This window comes from Plectropomus leopardus, chromosome 16, assembly GCF_008729295.1.
Source record: "Plectropomus leopardus isolate mb chromosome 16, YSFRI_Pleo_2.0, whole genome shotgun sequence".
NCBI lineage: Eukaryota > Metazoa > Chordata > Actinopteri > Perciformes > Serranidae > Plectropomus > Plectropomus leopardus.
The window spans coordinates 11,279,178-11,295,742 of NC_056478.1; the positions used below are offsets into that span (position 1 = coordinate 11,279,178).

General features: G+C 37.2%; 1 protein-coding gene across 1 annotated transcript; it reads right to left on the reverse strand.

Moving 5' to 3' along the window:
* Positions 1 to 3,352: 3,352 nt before the first annotated feature.
* On the reverse strand, positions 3,353 to 13,749 carry LOC121955641 (sphingosine-1-phosphate phosphatase 1-like). The gene is made up of 3 exons (XM_042503680.1): positions 12,642 to 13,749; positions 6,979 to 7,068; positions 3,353 to 5,571 (listed from the first exon to the last, which is right to left on the reverse strand). The coding sequence occupies exons 1-3, from the start codon at positions 13,320 to 13,322 to the stop codon at positions 5,020 to 5,022; spliced, it is 1,323 nt and encodes a 440-aa protein (XP_042359614.1). The 5' UTR covers positions 13,323 to 13,749; the 3' UTR covers positions 3,353 to 5,019.
* Positions 13,750 to 16,565: the final 2,816 nt, after the last annotated feature.

A 16,565-nucleotide genomic window follows, 5' to 3' on the forward strand; every position in this document is an offset into this window, starting at 1 on the left:
TCCTCTTAGTAATGTCGCTTAAAGGGACAGTGCACTAGTTTAGTGCAGAACATAAGTGAATATGGCACTGGTGGACATACACAAATCATGATATTTTAACCAAAACGTTTATGTTTTTCCAATGAACACATTTACCAAGATGAGGGCAGCATTTCTACTCCTAAAAACAAAAGTCCAAGATTTGTTACCTGACATGAACAGTCATGAGAAAATTACTGTAGTTCAACAAAAGACTTCTATAATAACAGTTTTTTAAAATAATGTGAGTTGATTTGACTTCTTTCTGACAAGTACTCCCGAATTAGTGTCTCCAGCCAATAATAACAATATTGATTGTTTTAAACTGCCTCTTTTTTCCCATAAAAGTTGGAGCCCCAAACTTCACAGTTTTCATAAAATTGCATGTCTTAACTTAAATATAAACTAATTTCCTGACAAAAGCTTTCACAGGTTTATTAAAAGAACATTAGTGACATATAGAAGATTTATGCTTTAAAAGCTGCAGAAATACTATCTCTTATAGAACCTACTGTTACCAAACATAAAGGAATTATTATAGTATATCATAAGAGTTATTTAGTCTGTTCCTGTGTCTCACAGCTACTATTTCTAAGGTAACAGGAACCACATCAGGATAACCGCAGTGTTAAAAACCAAAAAGAAGTGGGCATGGGAATATAAAAGGAAGCTATTAATGGCTGTGGGTACTTGGGAGTGGCTCAGCTCGGAGAGCCACTTGAAAAGCTTGGAAATAGTGCTTGAATAATACCTCATTATAAAATATTTACATAAAAAAAAGTTTCCATTATGGCAAAATGTGTTCTCACCAGTCAAGCTTGTTTTTTTGGTTTTTGGGGGGGTCTGAATATCTCTGCTTGAAATACTTACATTAACAGCTTAAATCTGCCAGTAGCTGATAAATCTATAATGGTAAGAGACTGCTCAAGGAGAGTCGGGCCATGTGCTGCCCTCTGTGAATTCTTTAGATGCCAACAGCAGTCATCACCCAAAGTTCAAGTTTTAAGATCAGCATAGAGAAGACCACTGATTGGTCTGGATGTATGCGTGGGTTACAAACCTGATAATGACCTAAAACCTTATCTATGTCGCTCAAAGGTTAAGCATGAACCCAATGTGCAGCGGGGAGTAAAACACACGAACTCACTTGCTTACGCTGCATGCCTTCCCTAACTGTTGACAAAACAAAAAGCAGTTAGACTGGATTTGTGCAGTACTATATACATACACACTTACACACACACACGCACACACACACACGCACACAACTCAAAATGATACACCAATCAGTGGTTTAAAACTATCAGTGCACTATCTGTATGAAACTAAATTAAGATTCAAGTTTTCAATCTCCCTTTCTTTGCTGAATCGTCTTGCTAGAACAATAATAAAAATTACAAGTACTTGATTTCATTTATTGTCACCTAGTTAACAGACCTAATTTTAAACAGTTCAAGAAGTTTTCCTGTTATATTTATTTATAATTATTAATTTCTTGCTGACTGCTGTCAATGAAATGAGATAACATGGATATATAACACCTATAATCACAGTTCTTACAGGCAGAACAGTCTGCAATTCCAGATGCACTGATTATTTGGCACTCACACACAAAAAAATCTTGGCAAGAAAGTTTCACTTCAAGAAATCCTGAAAACAAAATTCATTCAACGTGGGGTTTTTTTTTTCTCTTTTTTTGGAATATTTTATTTTCCTTGTTTCCATGTTTTTTTCCTTGCACAACAGAAAAAAAGATGTGAGAATGGATGATAATAATGGACTAATACATATTCCATGAATACTTATAAGTATAAATGCTTAGGTATTAATATTCTGACATGAAAATTAAAGCAAACCATTACTGTAACATTACAACAGCAGATAACAAACAAATAAAACATTCAGACAAGTGATGGGGTCAGTGTTTTTATATACCATAGTTTAAGGAATGCCCACTGAAACACCTCAACATAATTCTTAGAAATCAAGTATGAATAATATTTATTGATTTTACTTTCTAGTGTAACAATTCAGCTCAAATTAGTTAGAATGGCAAAATACTTTATCAAAAATATTTACTTTAATTGCTTGCTTTCAAATTATTATTCAGAGCACTTAACTTACACTTGGACCAAAATTACAAATGTTTTTGATATAAGCACAAAAATGTACAAAAAGGAGGTGAGAAGAAAATGCTATGATACTCTCAGATAATGACGTCTTACACACTTAAATAGAGATTGTGTAACTACTCCGATATCCGGAGCTTAAACACTTTCAGTATTTGACTGCTTCCAGGCTGATTTGATTATGGCAACAAATGAAGAGTGAGGTGACTTCACACATTACTGATTCATGGTTTGGTTTATTCTTAGAGCATGGAATTTTTCAATAACATACTGTTATGTATTTCGATTTATGATAGAAATGTACAATAGATTCCTCGTTAATGAATACAAGCATCATTACAGTACATCTGAAAGATACGCAAAGTTCCAGTTAACACTTAGATGTGTCGACCACAGGTGGATTTTAAAGGATAAGGCTGGTGATGTTCTATACTGGTGTAATTGTCAACAAATCCCAAGGAAAATGCCATAACCAACAACGCTTTCATGCACTGATTCTCAAACTTAATGGATATGTACCACTGGGGATACTTGAGCTCCCTTTAGTGGTATGCAAGAGAATCTCCAAAATATTTTCAAAAATTTAAATAAATAAATTTAAATATATATTATGCTATGAAAATACTATATTTCTAATACTTCAAATACTTAGCCTATGAGATCCCTGAAATGTAGTTAAAATATGTTTTGCCTTTCTTGTAATATTTTTGTTTGGATATTAGCCTGCTAAACTGTCACGTTCATGAACGTAGCGCAAGTCAATGATTAGTAAAACTGATGTCAAGATAGTAATCAGAGGTAAATGAAAAACACTGCAGCTCCACAGGGTCCCTACAGCTTAAAGCAAACTAGACTTAAAACTTTTTAAGAGATGTTTTTTTTTTTAAGGCCAATCGGAATTAAACTTAAGAACCAATTTTACAATAACTAAAACTAAAGGAATAACATAAACTGACATAAATTACTCAGGGGTTAGGGAAAATTTTACCCAAATGTTTATAGTACACATAATGCATGACCATTTTTGATCAAGTTAAAAAGTCAGAGGATCTCGTTCAAATGTTATTTTTTTTGGGAAAAACTTTCCTCTTCTATTGCGATAAATTATTTAAAATCTGTAAAATCTGTAAATTATTTTTAAAAAATAGATGTTGACAAAATATTTTGAGATTATACAATGCAATGTCAGAAAAAATTATTAACAATATCCTACATCCTTCATATTTGAAAGTTAGACTTAAGAAATTTTAATGGAAATTAAGGCTGTATTTTTAGATGAATTAACTGAATGCCTTTTAAGACTTAGAGGATCCGTGAAAACCCTGATCCGAAAGAGAACTGAAGCGGATAACAATCTACCAAGCACAAGTGTTAGTGGCTCCTAAAAGCTTAATTTATGCTTGACGACCTAAAAGGGACGCAAATGTCCAAATGGCTAAAGTGACGTCACGCCATCAGGCACACCCCTTAGCGGGGGTCTTGTGCAGGTGGATTTTTGCCAAGCCCCCACAAACAGCACTGGGCTTTGAAGCCAATTTGACACAGTGGCCAAACCGTGGAATTACAACTTCCGGGTGCATCATGTGACACCTTTGGCAAAAAAAAAAAAAATGTACATCTCATAGATGTACATTGGGAAAGGAAGTCTGTAAATCAGTGGATAGTTTTTTTTATGTCACAATGCTGCAAAATGACCCAATTGATACAACAACATTTCTCAGATCTGAGCTGCACGACTGACTCATTTTATACCCATTCGAGGTAACGGAGTGTGCACGGGAAGTCTCTGATGGAGTTGCATTATGGATGCAAAAGATCCAGATAATTTTATGCCTGCGAAGTAAAACTTTTTTTTGAGTATGATACCACTGAACAACCTTTATAGAAATAAATGTTCTCTTCATAGTTTAAGCCTTTCTGTGCAAATCTGACACTCACTAACTTTATGGATTGGAGGAGAGAATGGAAAACCATGCTGTAGAAATGGGTTTTTCGATATAACAATATAATGCCCTCTACAGAATGGGACAATATCGATTTGCTGCACGGGGAAACCTGCATTAAGTATGAGAGATTGAATGTTTCCTTGTCAAGATTTGAGGAAGAGTTGAAGTGCAAGTTCCCTTTGCACAGCATGATTGCAGCTGACAGTCAACAATGATCAGGAATTAAGCTGCCTCCATTGTGAACTCTCCATGACCGAATAGTGCATGCCTACATTACTGTATTTTAACGTCGGTCATAGTAGTTGTTCTTGGAGAGCCTAATATTTTCTAAGGCGCTACATGGTGTAAAAAGTTTGAGAACCACTGTTTTTTTGTGTTTCTAAATACTTTCCCTCCTCCAGCCTGTGTCTCCAGGTTCCTACTGAAGACGTAAATTCTCAAAAATGGGTCACAACTATATACTTTCTTTTCTGGAAAGGACCCACAAATCTTGTCTATCAGCTGTCCTATTAATAAAACAAAGGCAAAAACGCCAGAAAAATCATTAAAAAAAAGACTAAATTAACTTTTCCAGCTGCAGACTGATACACATACAGTGCATTTACAGTGTGAGAATGGCGTATATGGGATCAACTGAGCATAAACTACAAAGCCCATGTTCATCACAATGAAGGAACATGTCACCCAGTACAACGCTGTGTCTCACTGATGTCTTTTAAATATTATTTGGACAAAAATGGAGCTCTATGGCACAGAGGGAATATTGCCAATACAAAACATACAGAACACCACCACATATATCCTTTAAATGAGTTTCTGTTGTGAAGAAACAGAACCTTCAAAACAAGCAGCATGTTTCCAAGTGCTCTTTGCCGTCACCATGCAGGTGAACATGTCAGCAGTAAATGACAGATTGCACACAACACTCAGGCAAGGTTTAAGATCCTAAAGAGGACAGGCACCACACAGACACAACTAAAGCCAACAACACTGTAGACAATGTAACGGTACGGCAGCTCTACTTTCATGTGCTGCCTCGCCTGCCTTACATCATCTGAAGGCAGCCCGAACAGTCGACATAAGAACGGGATAGTTACTGCCTTCATGCCCATTCTCGTGACAAGGATGACAGCGACTCCGATGGCGAAGCGCAGCAGGGAGCGAACCACCAAACCAATGCTCATTGGTGGTAAAGTTAGAGGAAGTGAGGACAGCGGCGGATCCAGCAGCAGCCCCAGCTGATAGTTCACATGGGTAGCGATAGCAGCTCCTACCCCGGTGCCCAGAGCCTGAGCTGTGTCACCCCGAGAGGTGCTCCATGAATCCAGAGAGAAAGCCACGAGTCCGAGGCTCACATGTGACACGATAATCACAAGTGGAGCAAAGTGGTCCATCATGTAGAAGCTGTCGATCTTGTCCAAAATTGGATGGAAAAATGCTAGTATAAGAAGGCTGTACAGGAAGCCAGTGATTACCTCCTGCAACACAAGGACATAATTCACTGTAAGCAAGGCGTATACACCATGAAAGACAATTTTTTAACTCATATTTGAAATGTTAAAGAAACTAACTTTATACCGCAAGATTTTTAAAGCTTGTTTATGAATATGTCTTTTTATGTCAGATTTAACCTTAGAAACCAATATCAAAATACATTCTGGCATTCTTTACATTAATACCAACATACTGCGAGTAATGGACAAAAAGCCAAAGCTTTTTTAGCATCAGTTTGTTCATTAAACACACAAAAAAAATTCTGGTTAACAGCTGACTGATAAGCAGGTGTTACTGTTAAGCTAATTCTTTTCTTATCGACAGATTAATAAGATGTTTTTCTTTTTTTTACCTTGACGACAGGTGTTGCTGTTGTTGTACTACAGAACATAAACAATATCTATCAGCTGCCTGGCCACCCAATCTAATCTAACATTATCTACTGGCTTTAATTTGTTTATTGGCTTTGTTTAATAGTCCCACAACCATAAATCTTGAATTCATGCGTATGTTATTAACTTGAAAAATCGGGCATGAATACATGTCATGCATATTAACCCTGTTTGAAACCATATCTTTATTCTTCATCTGATTTCAGACACCTTTTACAATATTTAAACTTTGAAACTGTGAGCAAATTGGTGCAGTTTCTCTCAAAAACCATGAAATGTTCCACAAATTGCAAAAATCTGTAGATTTAGAAAAAATGCGTGGAAAAATGTCTAGGGGGGAAAAAGCGGAAAAAAAACAACATTATTACATATTTAAAAATTATGTCAAAAAATAATTCGAATTTTAAGCACATTTTCCATGTAATTTCCATGTTTGTTATTTTTCAACTTCGTTTTTCTTTTTTTTTTAACTAATATTCATCTAATTATCTTATAGTCTACCTTTATTTAATGTTTTCCTAATTTGTGGGTCATTTCTTCTTTCAACGCTCATTGCCCTTTTCCCCTGTTTTTGAAAGAAGTCAAGGGTATGTTTTTTTTGGAGGCGGAGTTCTTCCTTAGTTGTTATGAGAGTCCAAGGACAGAGGAATGTTGTGTGCCGTAAAGCCCTCTGAGGCAAACTGTGATTCATGATAATGGGCTTTATAGAGAAACTGAATTGAATTTGCTCAGGATTCAAAGGGTTAAGGTTCTGCATTTATGTTAAAATAACTAAAAAAAAATAAATAACCTGTACACCTACAGATATGCAAAATATTCACCAGTGATTTGAACAGAGAATATTTTGGTCAACCTCAGCTTAGTTACTATTCTGAGCTGGAATTATAGGTGTCAGTGAGGCAAAGTGTTCAGCTGAGGCAGTATTACTCTATACTCTCAAGTAAATTCATATTTCAGTGAGGGATAATTGATTTCGTATCATTTATTTAATGTACTTACCAGAATAGAATGCATCCCCATGTAGACTCTGCTGACACAGACGAGGACACTCCAGCTGAGAGCCACGCAAAAGCCAAAGAGGAAAGGGTACTGGGAGAGGGACAATACATGGCATTAAAAAAATTACATTGGTGATCCAGATCATAGTTTTATGATACAAACAGCTTCTTCAGTGGGCTCATGAACCCATTTTGCAGGATTACATTCTTCTTAACATTTTTGTGACTTTGACAAGACATACATTAGAAGAAACTACACTAAAACTGTCACTACCAGGGTATTAATGGCAATATGCTGAATTTACATTAAGTCTCCTGGCCAGTTCACTTTAATGGAAATACTAGCTTTCAAAATCATAGTGTATGGTTGTCTAGAATACATTTAGCTTATATATCTTTAAGAGAATGGATGAAAATGTCACTTTGAAAAAACAAGAATCCATATCTATACCCACAGATGTGCAGACAGAGCAGTGCTGCTTTGTGATTACAGCAAAGAGTAATTTCAGTTCATCATGACGGAAACGTGGATGTCTGGAGCAAATGTCATGGCAATCCATATAGTTATTGATGAGATACTTGAGTCTTGACCAAAGAGGTTAACTGCTAACAAAGCTAAAAAAATAGAGCTTTTTATACCATTAAAGGGCATTTGCCGATTTTTTCTATCAGCGTTTCATTTTAATGGTTGCCGATAAAATGTATCTATTAAAAAGTGCAAAGGAAGTGTCGGCATAGGGGGAACTTTTACTTTGTAAAACCTCAGTGAGCTATTTTTATTTATTCATTTTCATTTACATGTTCACTGAAATTTAGAAAAAAAATACAGGGAACTTACTGTATATGATGTTAAAAGCTTCTGTTTTGATTAAACATTTGATAAAGGCATTTAACAAAGTTTTGTCTTGGAGTTTGCTATATTCCAAATTCTAAATTTCGACAGAAATATTTTCCTTTATGTCGCATATCATTTGTTTTTTTTTTAAAGATTATTTTTTGGGGGCATTTTCCCTTTATTTATAGGACAGTTACCTACCAAGCGAGCTAGCGGTCGCCCTGCATATCAGTTTAAAATATTGGTTATCTGTCTCATAGAGTAAAAATAATCTGTATCGCATCAGCCCTGAAAAAAAAAAAAACCTTAAAAAAGTCAAAAAAAAAATCGGTCGACCCCTAGGTCAGCCAACTGGCTGCGGTCAGTTCTAGGCCATAAGCAAGTGCACAACAAAAAAGCGCATACAAAGCTCTCACAATATGCAGGGACAAGCTGATTTAAGAGATTACGAAAGAATTTTGAAATACAGGATGCTCCCGGGGCCTATCAAAGAGCAGAAACGTAAGTCGTTAATGCATTCCCTCTCAAAGTGCACAAAGGCTTGCACTTATGCTTGGTGTTTAATAGCATAACTTAAGTTACTAAGTTACTCATAGAATTAATAATAATTAGCGACAGCCCTATCAGTAGGTGGAAAACTTTCATGGCTTTGAGCTCTGACCTGGCTGATCTTGAACTACAGTAACTCTTTTCTCTCTTTCACAGCACTGAAGTAACCCTCCCTACCCTCGTCCTCCATCCTAACCAGAAAAAACAGGAACATCTGTGTTCCCTCATCCACGACTGTCTTTGTTCGTTTGAATTGCTGTCCATTAACGCTTTAGATCAAAATCTTTACTGACACTTAATTGGATACTTTAGTATGATGCAATGACTAGTCCCCCCCTCTCTCTTTCTGTCTGTCTTCGACTGTAGAACAGTGGTGTCTTTATCTAAAAATCAAAGCTACGTCTTTTCACTCTTCACCTGGACTTCTCTGACACACCCAGTCATGTTTTAACAGCCCGCCTGAACAAAGGAATGTTTCTTGTCTCCATGTGGGGCTGTGCAACAAAGATTAACAGTGATTAAAAGGCAGTTTGTGCTTTTTTTGTTCCTTTGACCTCTGACTGTCCTTGGCAGTGGGGGGATGTGGGCGAAAAAGTGTCATGTGGAGATTATGGTATTTTACTAGGTCAAGACAGGTGCGTTGTGTGTTTCTTGGACTCAAATTTTTCACTGATTTTACACAAACAAACATACACTGAAAGGTAAAGGATGTGTTAAGATATTGCAAATTTTAGCCCTTGAACGCCTGCTTGTGAATCAAGGCTGGGACTCTGAATTATAATGTTACGAAAACAAGGACATTAATAGGGGTTGACTGATATTGTTTTCTCAGGGCCATAACAATACTGATTGTAGTTAACAAGACAAATTACTAATATTTGGAATTGATATGCATTTACGATAAAATTGGAAATATTTCTGTCAATATTTAATATTTGGAATATAACAAACTCCAGCACAAAACTTTGTTTAACCGCTGTTAGAAAATGTTTAATCAAAACTGAGACTTTCAACATCAAATACAGCAAGCTCCCAGAAACTTTTTTTATACTTTCTACTTTTTTTAAAAAAATTTACAAGGTAAATTTTAATTAAAAATAAATAAATAAAGATAGTTCCCTGGGGTTTTACAAAGTAAAAGTTCCTCCCATGTTGACAATTTCTTTGCACTTCTAATTAATTAAATTTATTGGTGAGCACTACAATAAATGCAGATACAGATTATCGGCAAAATGTCAAATATTGGCTCGATAATCAGTCAGGCCAATAATCTGTCGACCCTTAGAAATTACCACCCACCAAGTGCCACATGCGGGTAGATTTTACGTTTGTCGGGTCAATCTGGATGGGCTATCTACCACATTGGCGGCTAAATGTTTCAACCAAAAATAGTCATGCAAAAAAAAATGGTATGCTGAGATTTTCTACTGCATTTTGGTGTCATTTGTACCTAAATGTACTGAAACTAATGTACATGTAACAAAAAAAATAAAAACATGCTTGGCCCGTGACTCAAAAAACTCATTTCATCACACTGAAAGTAAAGAATGGATAAGGCCGCTGCCTGGTTGTCCATAATAACATGTCCAGTTCCTCACAGAGCTGTGGGCCCTATTTAATCCCCCCTTCCTCCCACTCTTTGTGCATAATGTATACATCCTGTGGCATTTAAGTACCCATTAGATTAGCTCAGCTGGAATACTCCCCTGATGTGCGAGTGTTGGTTAGTTTGTGTGATTAAACTCAAATATAAACCCTGTGAGCATAATATGAACTGAGGAAAACAGGACATGAAGCACAAATGGGCTTCCACATGGCACTATCATACTAAAACTGAAATATTTTCACATTTTAGGAAATAAAAACACTATTCTTCAGAGAAAAAGAGCATGAGTGCTATTTCACCGTGTAGTTTACGAGTGTGATTTTTGTTAGGGCAGTTGTATTTTATAGGATACGAGGTGAAAAAGGAACTGGGTGGCTCACCACCTTGGCTTAAAAATTTCCTGGGGGAAATCCTGTCATTTATATTGTGTTTCAGTACTTTAGTGTAACCAAGGCTGCACTTTAAGATTATTCGCAACAACACAATATTTTAAATCACAACTTGACAAATTCAAATAGCTTGTTTTGTCCAAGAAGGAGTCCAAAATTCAAAGATATTTAGTGTCATATCACAGCAGATCGAAAAAACCAAAATCTAATTGGTTTCTGCCCAAAAATAATCAAGATTAATTTGGGATATTTTCACTTTAAAATTAGTTAAAGATAGACTTACTCAACAAAATGACTATTTTCATATGAATTAGTTATGCCATGTTACCTTGAATACGTGAAGAAAACATTGTGTTTCCTGCATGCCTCCGTGAAAAATGGCACACATTTTCATTTATTGATTGGGGATGATTTTTAACAAAAGCAAAACTATGTCAAAACATCTGTTTACAAACTTTTACACAACTCGTGTGGTATAATCCAAGTCACATTTATCCAGTCATCTCCACAGAACTTCCCAAACCCATGCTTTTTTTTTTTTTTTTTTTTTTTTTTGCTAAAACATACTTTTTAAAAACGAACTGAAAGTGAACCTCATCTATGCTCTCTTCAAAGCCAGACTCCAGTATGAGGGAAATGCATATGATGGGAATTACTGAGCACACGACTGGATAAATGAGACTTGGATTATACTGCATGATTTGTTTGAGAGTTTGTAAATGCATGTTTTGACCTAAAACACAGCCCCCAATCAATCAATAAATCCATATGTCAGCTGTTTTCTGTAAAGGCACGTGAGAAAAACAAAGTTTGCTTTGTGAATTCATGATAACAAAGTATGACTACTTGATTCACACGTGGTCATTTTGTGAGTGATGTTTTCCTTTAAATGTATCACTGGTTATCACAACTTTATGTAAACTGACAAACCAATTAATCAAACAGTAGTTTCAGCTCTAAGCAAATAATTTCCTTACAAACTGAACCTGAAGCCTCTGAGGCCCCTGAAGGGGCACTGAGGCAGTTGACTCCTTTGCCTTGTTTGTAATCCAGCCTTGGCATGTCTTCCTCTGCACTAAAGCTGCACATTTCTACATAAACTGTCATCTTCTATCTGCAGCACCTGCACTGTAATACTTTGTTTCCACTCGTGTTTAAAACTTTGGGCTCTGCTTTTTAAAAAAGGTGATCACCTGCTACCGTTCATAGGTCAGCATGAAGAGACAAAAGTTACCAAGCTAACTAAGGCTGCAACTAAAGATTATTTGTAATTCCTTAAATCCCAAATTAACATATTTAAATTGCCTATTTTGTCCAAGCAGGAATCCAAAGCCCAGATATTTAGTTTCATATCACAGTAGACCAAGAAAAGCAGAAACCAGTGCAACAGTTTTTGTTATTTAACTCAGTAATAACAATAATAATAATAATAATAAAAATAGCTCCCTCAGGTTTTACAAAGTAAAAGGTTCTCCCATGCTGACAGTTTTTTTTTGCATGTATTGCAGACTGCATCCCCTGGTGTTGTTGCTGAGTGTAATATGCACACTTTTTCATTAATTAATTTTACCTGTGATTGTAGAAAAAAAAAAAGAAGAAGCCAAATACTGGCCCCAATATTTGGACAGCCCGACAATCTGTCTACCCCCTAATTTAAATTGCTTGTTTTGTCCAAGCAGGAATCCAAAAGCCCAAAATTTAGTTTCATATTGTAGAACTCATAGAAAATCAGAATTTAAATGCAACAATTTTAATAATTAAGTAATTGGTTTTGAGTTACAGATTCTAAAAACTGTTGCTGTAAATCGTGAAATCAATTAATAAAGTAATCATTTTAACTCAAAAACAAACCTTTACAAATCACTTTCCATTTAATCACATTAAAACAAACTACTCGTTAACTTGGAGTCTTATTAGGATATATACAGATATATATCTTCACATATTCTTGTATTTTTGTATATACTTTTCATATACTCTTGTGCATTTTGTAATCTTTTATTTCACGTTATGGCTTAATCATTTTGCGCTGTTGTTGCTTTTATGTATCAAATCAGCAAGTTAGATTTATTGTATGTGCAAACCTCCTCAGAAATAAACAGGTTCTGATTGTGACTGGGGCTCCTGGGGGGCAGCTGGTCCCTTTGGACATTTGTTATCCAGCCTTGGCATGTGTCCCTCTGCACTTTCTACATACTTTGCACATCTTGTCTGCAGCAACTGCACTGAAATACTTTACCTTCACTTGTATTTTGGACACAGTGCTAAAAAACAAAAGTGCTCACCTGCCAGCGTCCATATGTCAGCATGAAGAGACAGAAGGGTATGGCTGTCCCCGTCATGGCGTGTGTGGACGGCATGCTGTACTCGGAGTTGTAGAAGACCTCCACCTTCACCACAGGAGGGGAGGCCGGTCGGGACCAGCGGACCATGTCCTTAGTGGACTGTCCCACGAACAGGTTCCAGGCCCAGACCACGATCAGTCTCCGGCTCACCAGGGCGTCGATGTTCCAGAAGAGGAAGGGGAAGAAGACGATGAAGAACATCTCGTTGCCCAGCTCAGTCCCAAACGTGAACAGGTAGAAGAGAAACTTGTTGTGGATCAGGAACTCCTGACCCACATCTCCAGTCAGGGAGTTCCTCCGGAGGGGTTTCGCTCTGACGGGGTCTGAGTCGTCGTCAGCAGCTGCTGATGGACCATCAGGCCCGGCGGTAATGTCACCCTGCATCCCGTTAACCTGCGCATCTCCGGCGGATCCATTCCCGACACTGACGTCCGAGCTCGGTCCCCCTTGCTGCCCCCTCTTCCTCAGTCCGGGACAGTCCGGCTCCGACTCTCCGCTGTCCGTCGCTTTAACCGGAAATGTCCCTTTAACGCCGCAAACATTTTGAAACCTCGCTACATGGCGCGGGTCCTGGAGATAATTACACATCTGTACAAAATTCTTTACAAAGTCGTTCGCCATGATTTTAACTCAACAGTTAGATTAAAATGCACAACACGGTTTGGTGGTAAAAACGGAGCTCATGTTCGTCGGGGGAGCTTATGGAGAAGTGGCGCGCGGTGGCCGTTGCATTTAACGAAATAAAATCACAGTGATTTTTAGCTAACAGCGCGCAGCGGCGACACTTCACTACTGACAGATACTCGAATCAGCATTCAAAACACAGACCTTGTACACCGGCGTGGACGGCAGCATCCAAAGTCCGTTACAGTTAACCATTACTTCACGGTTTATCCTAATTCATACACACACCAACTAACTGCGTCAGGCCGTTATTCCCGTTTCACTCTCTTCTTCTTCGGTTCCAGTTCTTCTTCGTTTGACTCAATGTCAGTCGGTCAATATCCAAAATGTTAAAGTACCACCCCCTGCTGGAGTACTGATGAACTACAAATATTAAAAATAGCCAATATCGCCTCATAAGTATTTATACAAGATAGATGATGGCCCGTAGTGGATTAAGTATTTAGGAGCTATACTTAAATAAAAATACTACAATGTTGCAACTCTCTCCTGGCAGGCCTCCCTGCATGCTCATTCAAACCTCTTCAGATGATCCAGAATGCAGCAGCACGTCTGGTCTTCAACAGGCCCAAAAGAGCACATGTCACCCCGCTGCTAATTTCTCTTCACTGGCTTCCAGTGGCAGCCAGAATCAAATTCAAAGCACTTCTCTTGGCTTACAAAACAATCACAAGAACTGCTCCAGCCTACCTGGAGTCCCTGATCCAGGTCTGCTCTCCTTCTCGCCCACTATGCTCTGCATGCGAAAGACGCCTGGTGCTTCCACCCCAGCACGGCTCTAAATCTCTAGCCAGACTCTTCTCTTCTGTTGTTCCCAAATGGTGGAACAAACTTCCAAACTCTGCGCGATCTGCTGAGTCCCTTTTTACTTTTAAGAGACAATTGAAAACTCAATTGTTCTGAGAACATCTAGGCACTTAACCTGACTCTTCTCCTCTTTGCCCTTTGGGGTAGAGTAAGTCAGATGGTCCAAAACCCAGCACTTAATGATTATCTAGCACTGACAAAGTCGGTGTTGTCATCGTAAGTAGTGATACTGAAATTGTTGAATCTCAGATGCTGAGATCGCTACTGGTTATTACTTTGGTTTCCAAACTTACTTTGGCAGAAGAAGTGCCGTCTAGTGGCACTTCTTCTGCCACTAGACGGCAATACCTGTGACCAATCACACCTGAAGCACTTTTTGCACTTACTAAGGGGTTTTTCCTTAAGTCTAAATTCTTGCTTGTGTTGTACGTCGCTTTGGATAAAAGCGTCTGCTAAATGAAATTGTAGAATTGTAGAATTGTAGAATTACAAGTAACAGTCCTGCATCCAAAAGTATTGAAGCGTCCCTGCTGAAAAAACCCAACGTGACCAGCTTGTTTGGCCAGCTTAAGGTATGTTTTTGCTGGTCATACCAGCTTGTGATGGGCTCTCTAGATGGTTTATCCATTGAAGTTCCTGAAAAACTGAAAATCGATATCCCTGAGTATGGAAAAATAACAGTGTCATGAGGGAGAAGTATGGAAAGCCAAAAGCATAAATCAGTCAAGTCTCCTGTCATGGTATATGCATACTGACAAACGTGCGCAGCTTGACAGGCTGGTCACACCAGTATGTCCGGCTGGTGGCCTTCCCAGCTAAACCATCAAAGACAAACAAGAACTGGGTCAGGACCATTTAAGACCATCTTCAACCACCTAAAACAAGCTATTTATTTAAAGATGCAAGCTATTTAATATTACCACTCGTCAAGGTGGAGATAATTTACAGCCCCCATCCAGTATATTTTGGCGTTTTGATATTTTTCTGAGTAATGTCCTGACAATGGTGTTTAGCCACACTGTTTGCCAAATATTTTCTGACAAACAACTTTTGTTCCCAATGTTAAAAATAGAGGATTGTTGCTGCAAAGAGAAGATAACAATAAAGGAATGTGCAAGCCACACGTCATCCTCCAAGCTTGCGGAGGTGTACTGTCATAAACATTACTGTAAGTTCCCCAGTCAATTTATCTTGTATTTAATCAGAATTGTAGCATTATAGCCTTAGTTATTTCTCTCCATGCAGTTGCTGTATACTGTTGGGTAGTTTAATCTACCAGGGGTTCAGGGACCCCCAGGGGTCCTTGAGAAAGTACCTGGAGGTCCCAGACAAAAACAGGGAATAGCCTGTTTTCACCATTTAATTCACCATAAAAATATAATTCCTGTCTTAATCAATAACAATATTTTTTTTAAAGATGGATTTCTGTGAAATTAAATCTTATCAAATTGAAAGATAAATTTCATGAACTAATCATATATTTAGTATCCTTTGTAACATCTTCATCCACAAAGTAGTCACTAAGGGTGTGACATAAATGTGTGGAATAAAAAAAGAACAGTATTTATTACTGAAATGTGAGTTAAGAAAAGAGTTAATTATAAAGTATAAAATGGAAATAATCAAGAAAAGTACTAAAACCTCAAAACTTGTAAATATCCCTAGCTATGTTATGAAATAGTGAATTACAACATAGAAATTCAAAAATACTATAGATTGAAGCTATATTAAGACATGCATATTCCCTAACATAATTACAAATATGTTCCAGTTACATTTTTTAAGACTTTTTTGACACATTATTAGTTATGGATGGTGACATTACCACAATATATTTAATACATAAAAATAAATCTCCAAATCATCAACCCGTATCAAAAAGCATAAACAGATTTTAAGTTCATCTAAATATATATCTAAAAATATAATAGAAATTGCAGGTCAGTGCGTGTATGCAGGTCTGAGAAGCCAGAGATAATAATAACAAATAAGACCGGAAATCTACGGATCGCCCTTCAAAATAAAATCATTAAATTAAATATCCGTTTTTCTCATTTAAACATGAAGGCTGGTGTTACTCTGACGTAGATCTAATATTTGCAAAAGATAAACCTTGAGCCAGATCTTCAGTTAGCATGTTGAAATCCATCTAATCACCAGCTACATGTAAAGTACTGTGACTGAGTGTCTGCTGTGACTCCTTGAGTGTAAACCAACAAGGCAGTAAATGTTACATAAAAATGAGATTTTGGTAGATAATAATCACAATCTACCCTAAATTGCACAGCAAACAGTCTTCATTTTCTATTTTTCATTGAAAAAACAAGCCTGATTCGGTGACGAGGCTTTTATTTTTTAAACTCTCAATCCGGA

Bases quoted from the DNA above. Each gene is read 5' to 3' on its own strand.
- LOC121955641 (XM_042503680.1), bottom strand. From the start codon at position 13,322: ATGGCGAACGACTTTGTAAAGAATTTTGTACAGATGTGTAATTATCTC. The intron at 7,069-12,641 runs GTGAGCACTTTT...TCCCTCTCCCAG, and splicing joins TGACATATGGACGCTGGCAG to TACCCTTTCCTCTTTGGCTT. The intron at 5,572-6,978 runs GTAAGTACATTA...CTTGTGTTGCAG, and splicing joins TGGGGATGCATTCTATTCTG to GAGGTAATCACTGGCTTCCT.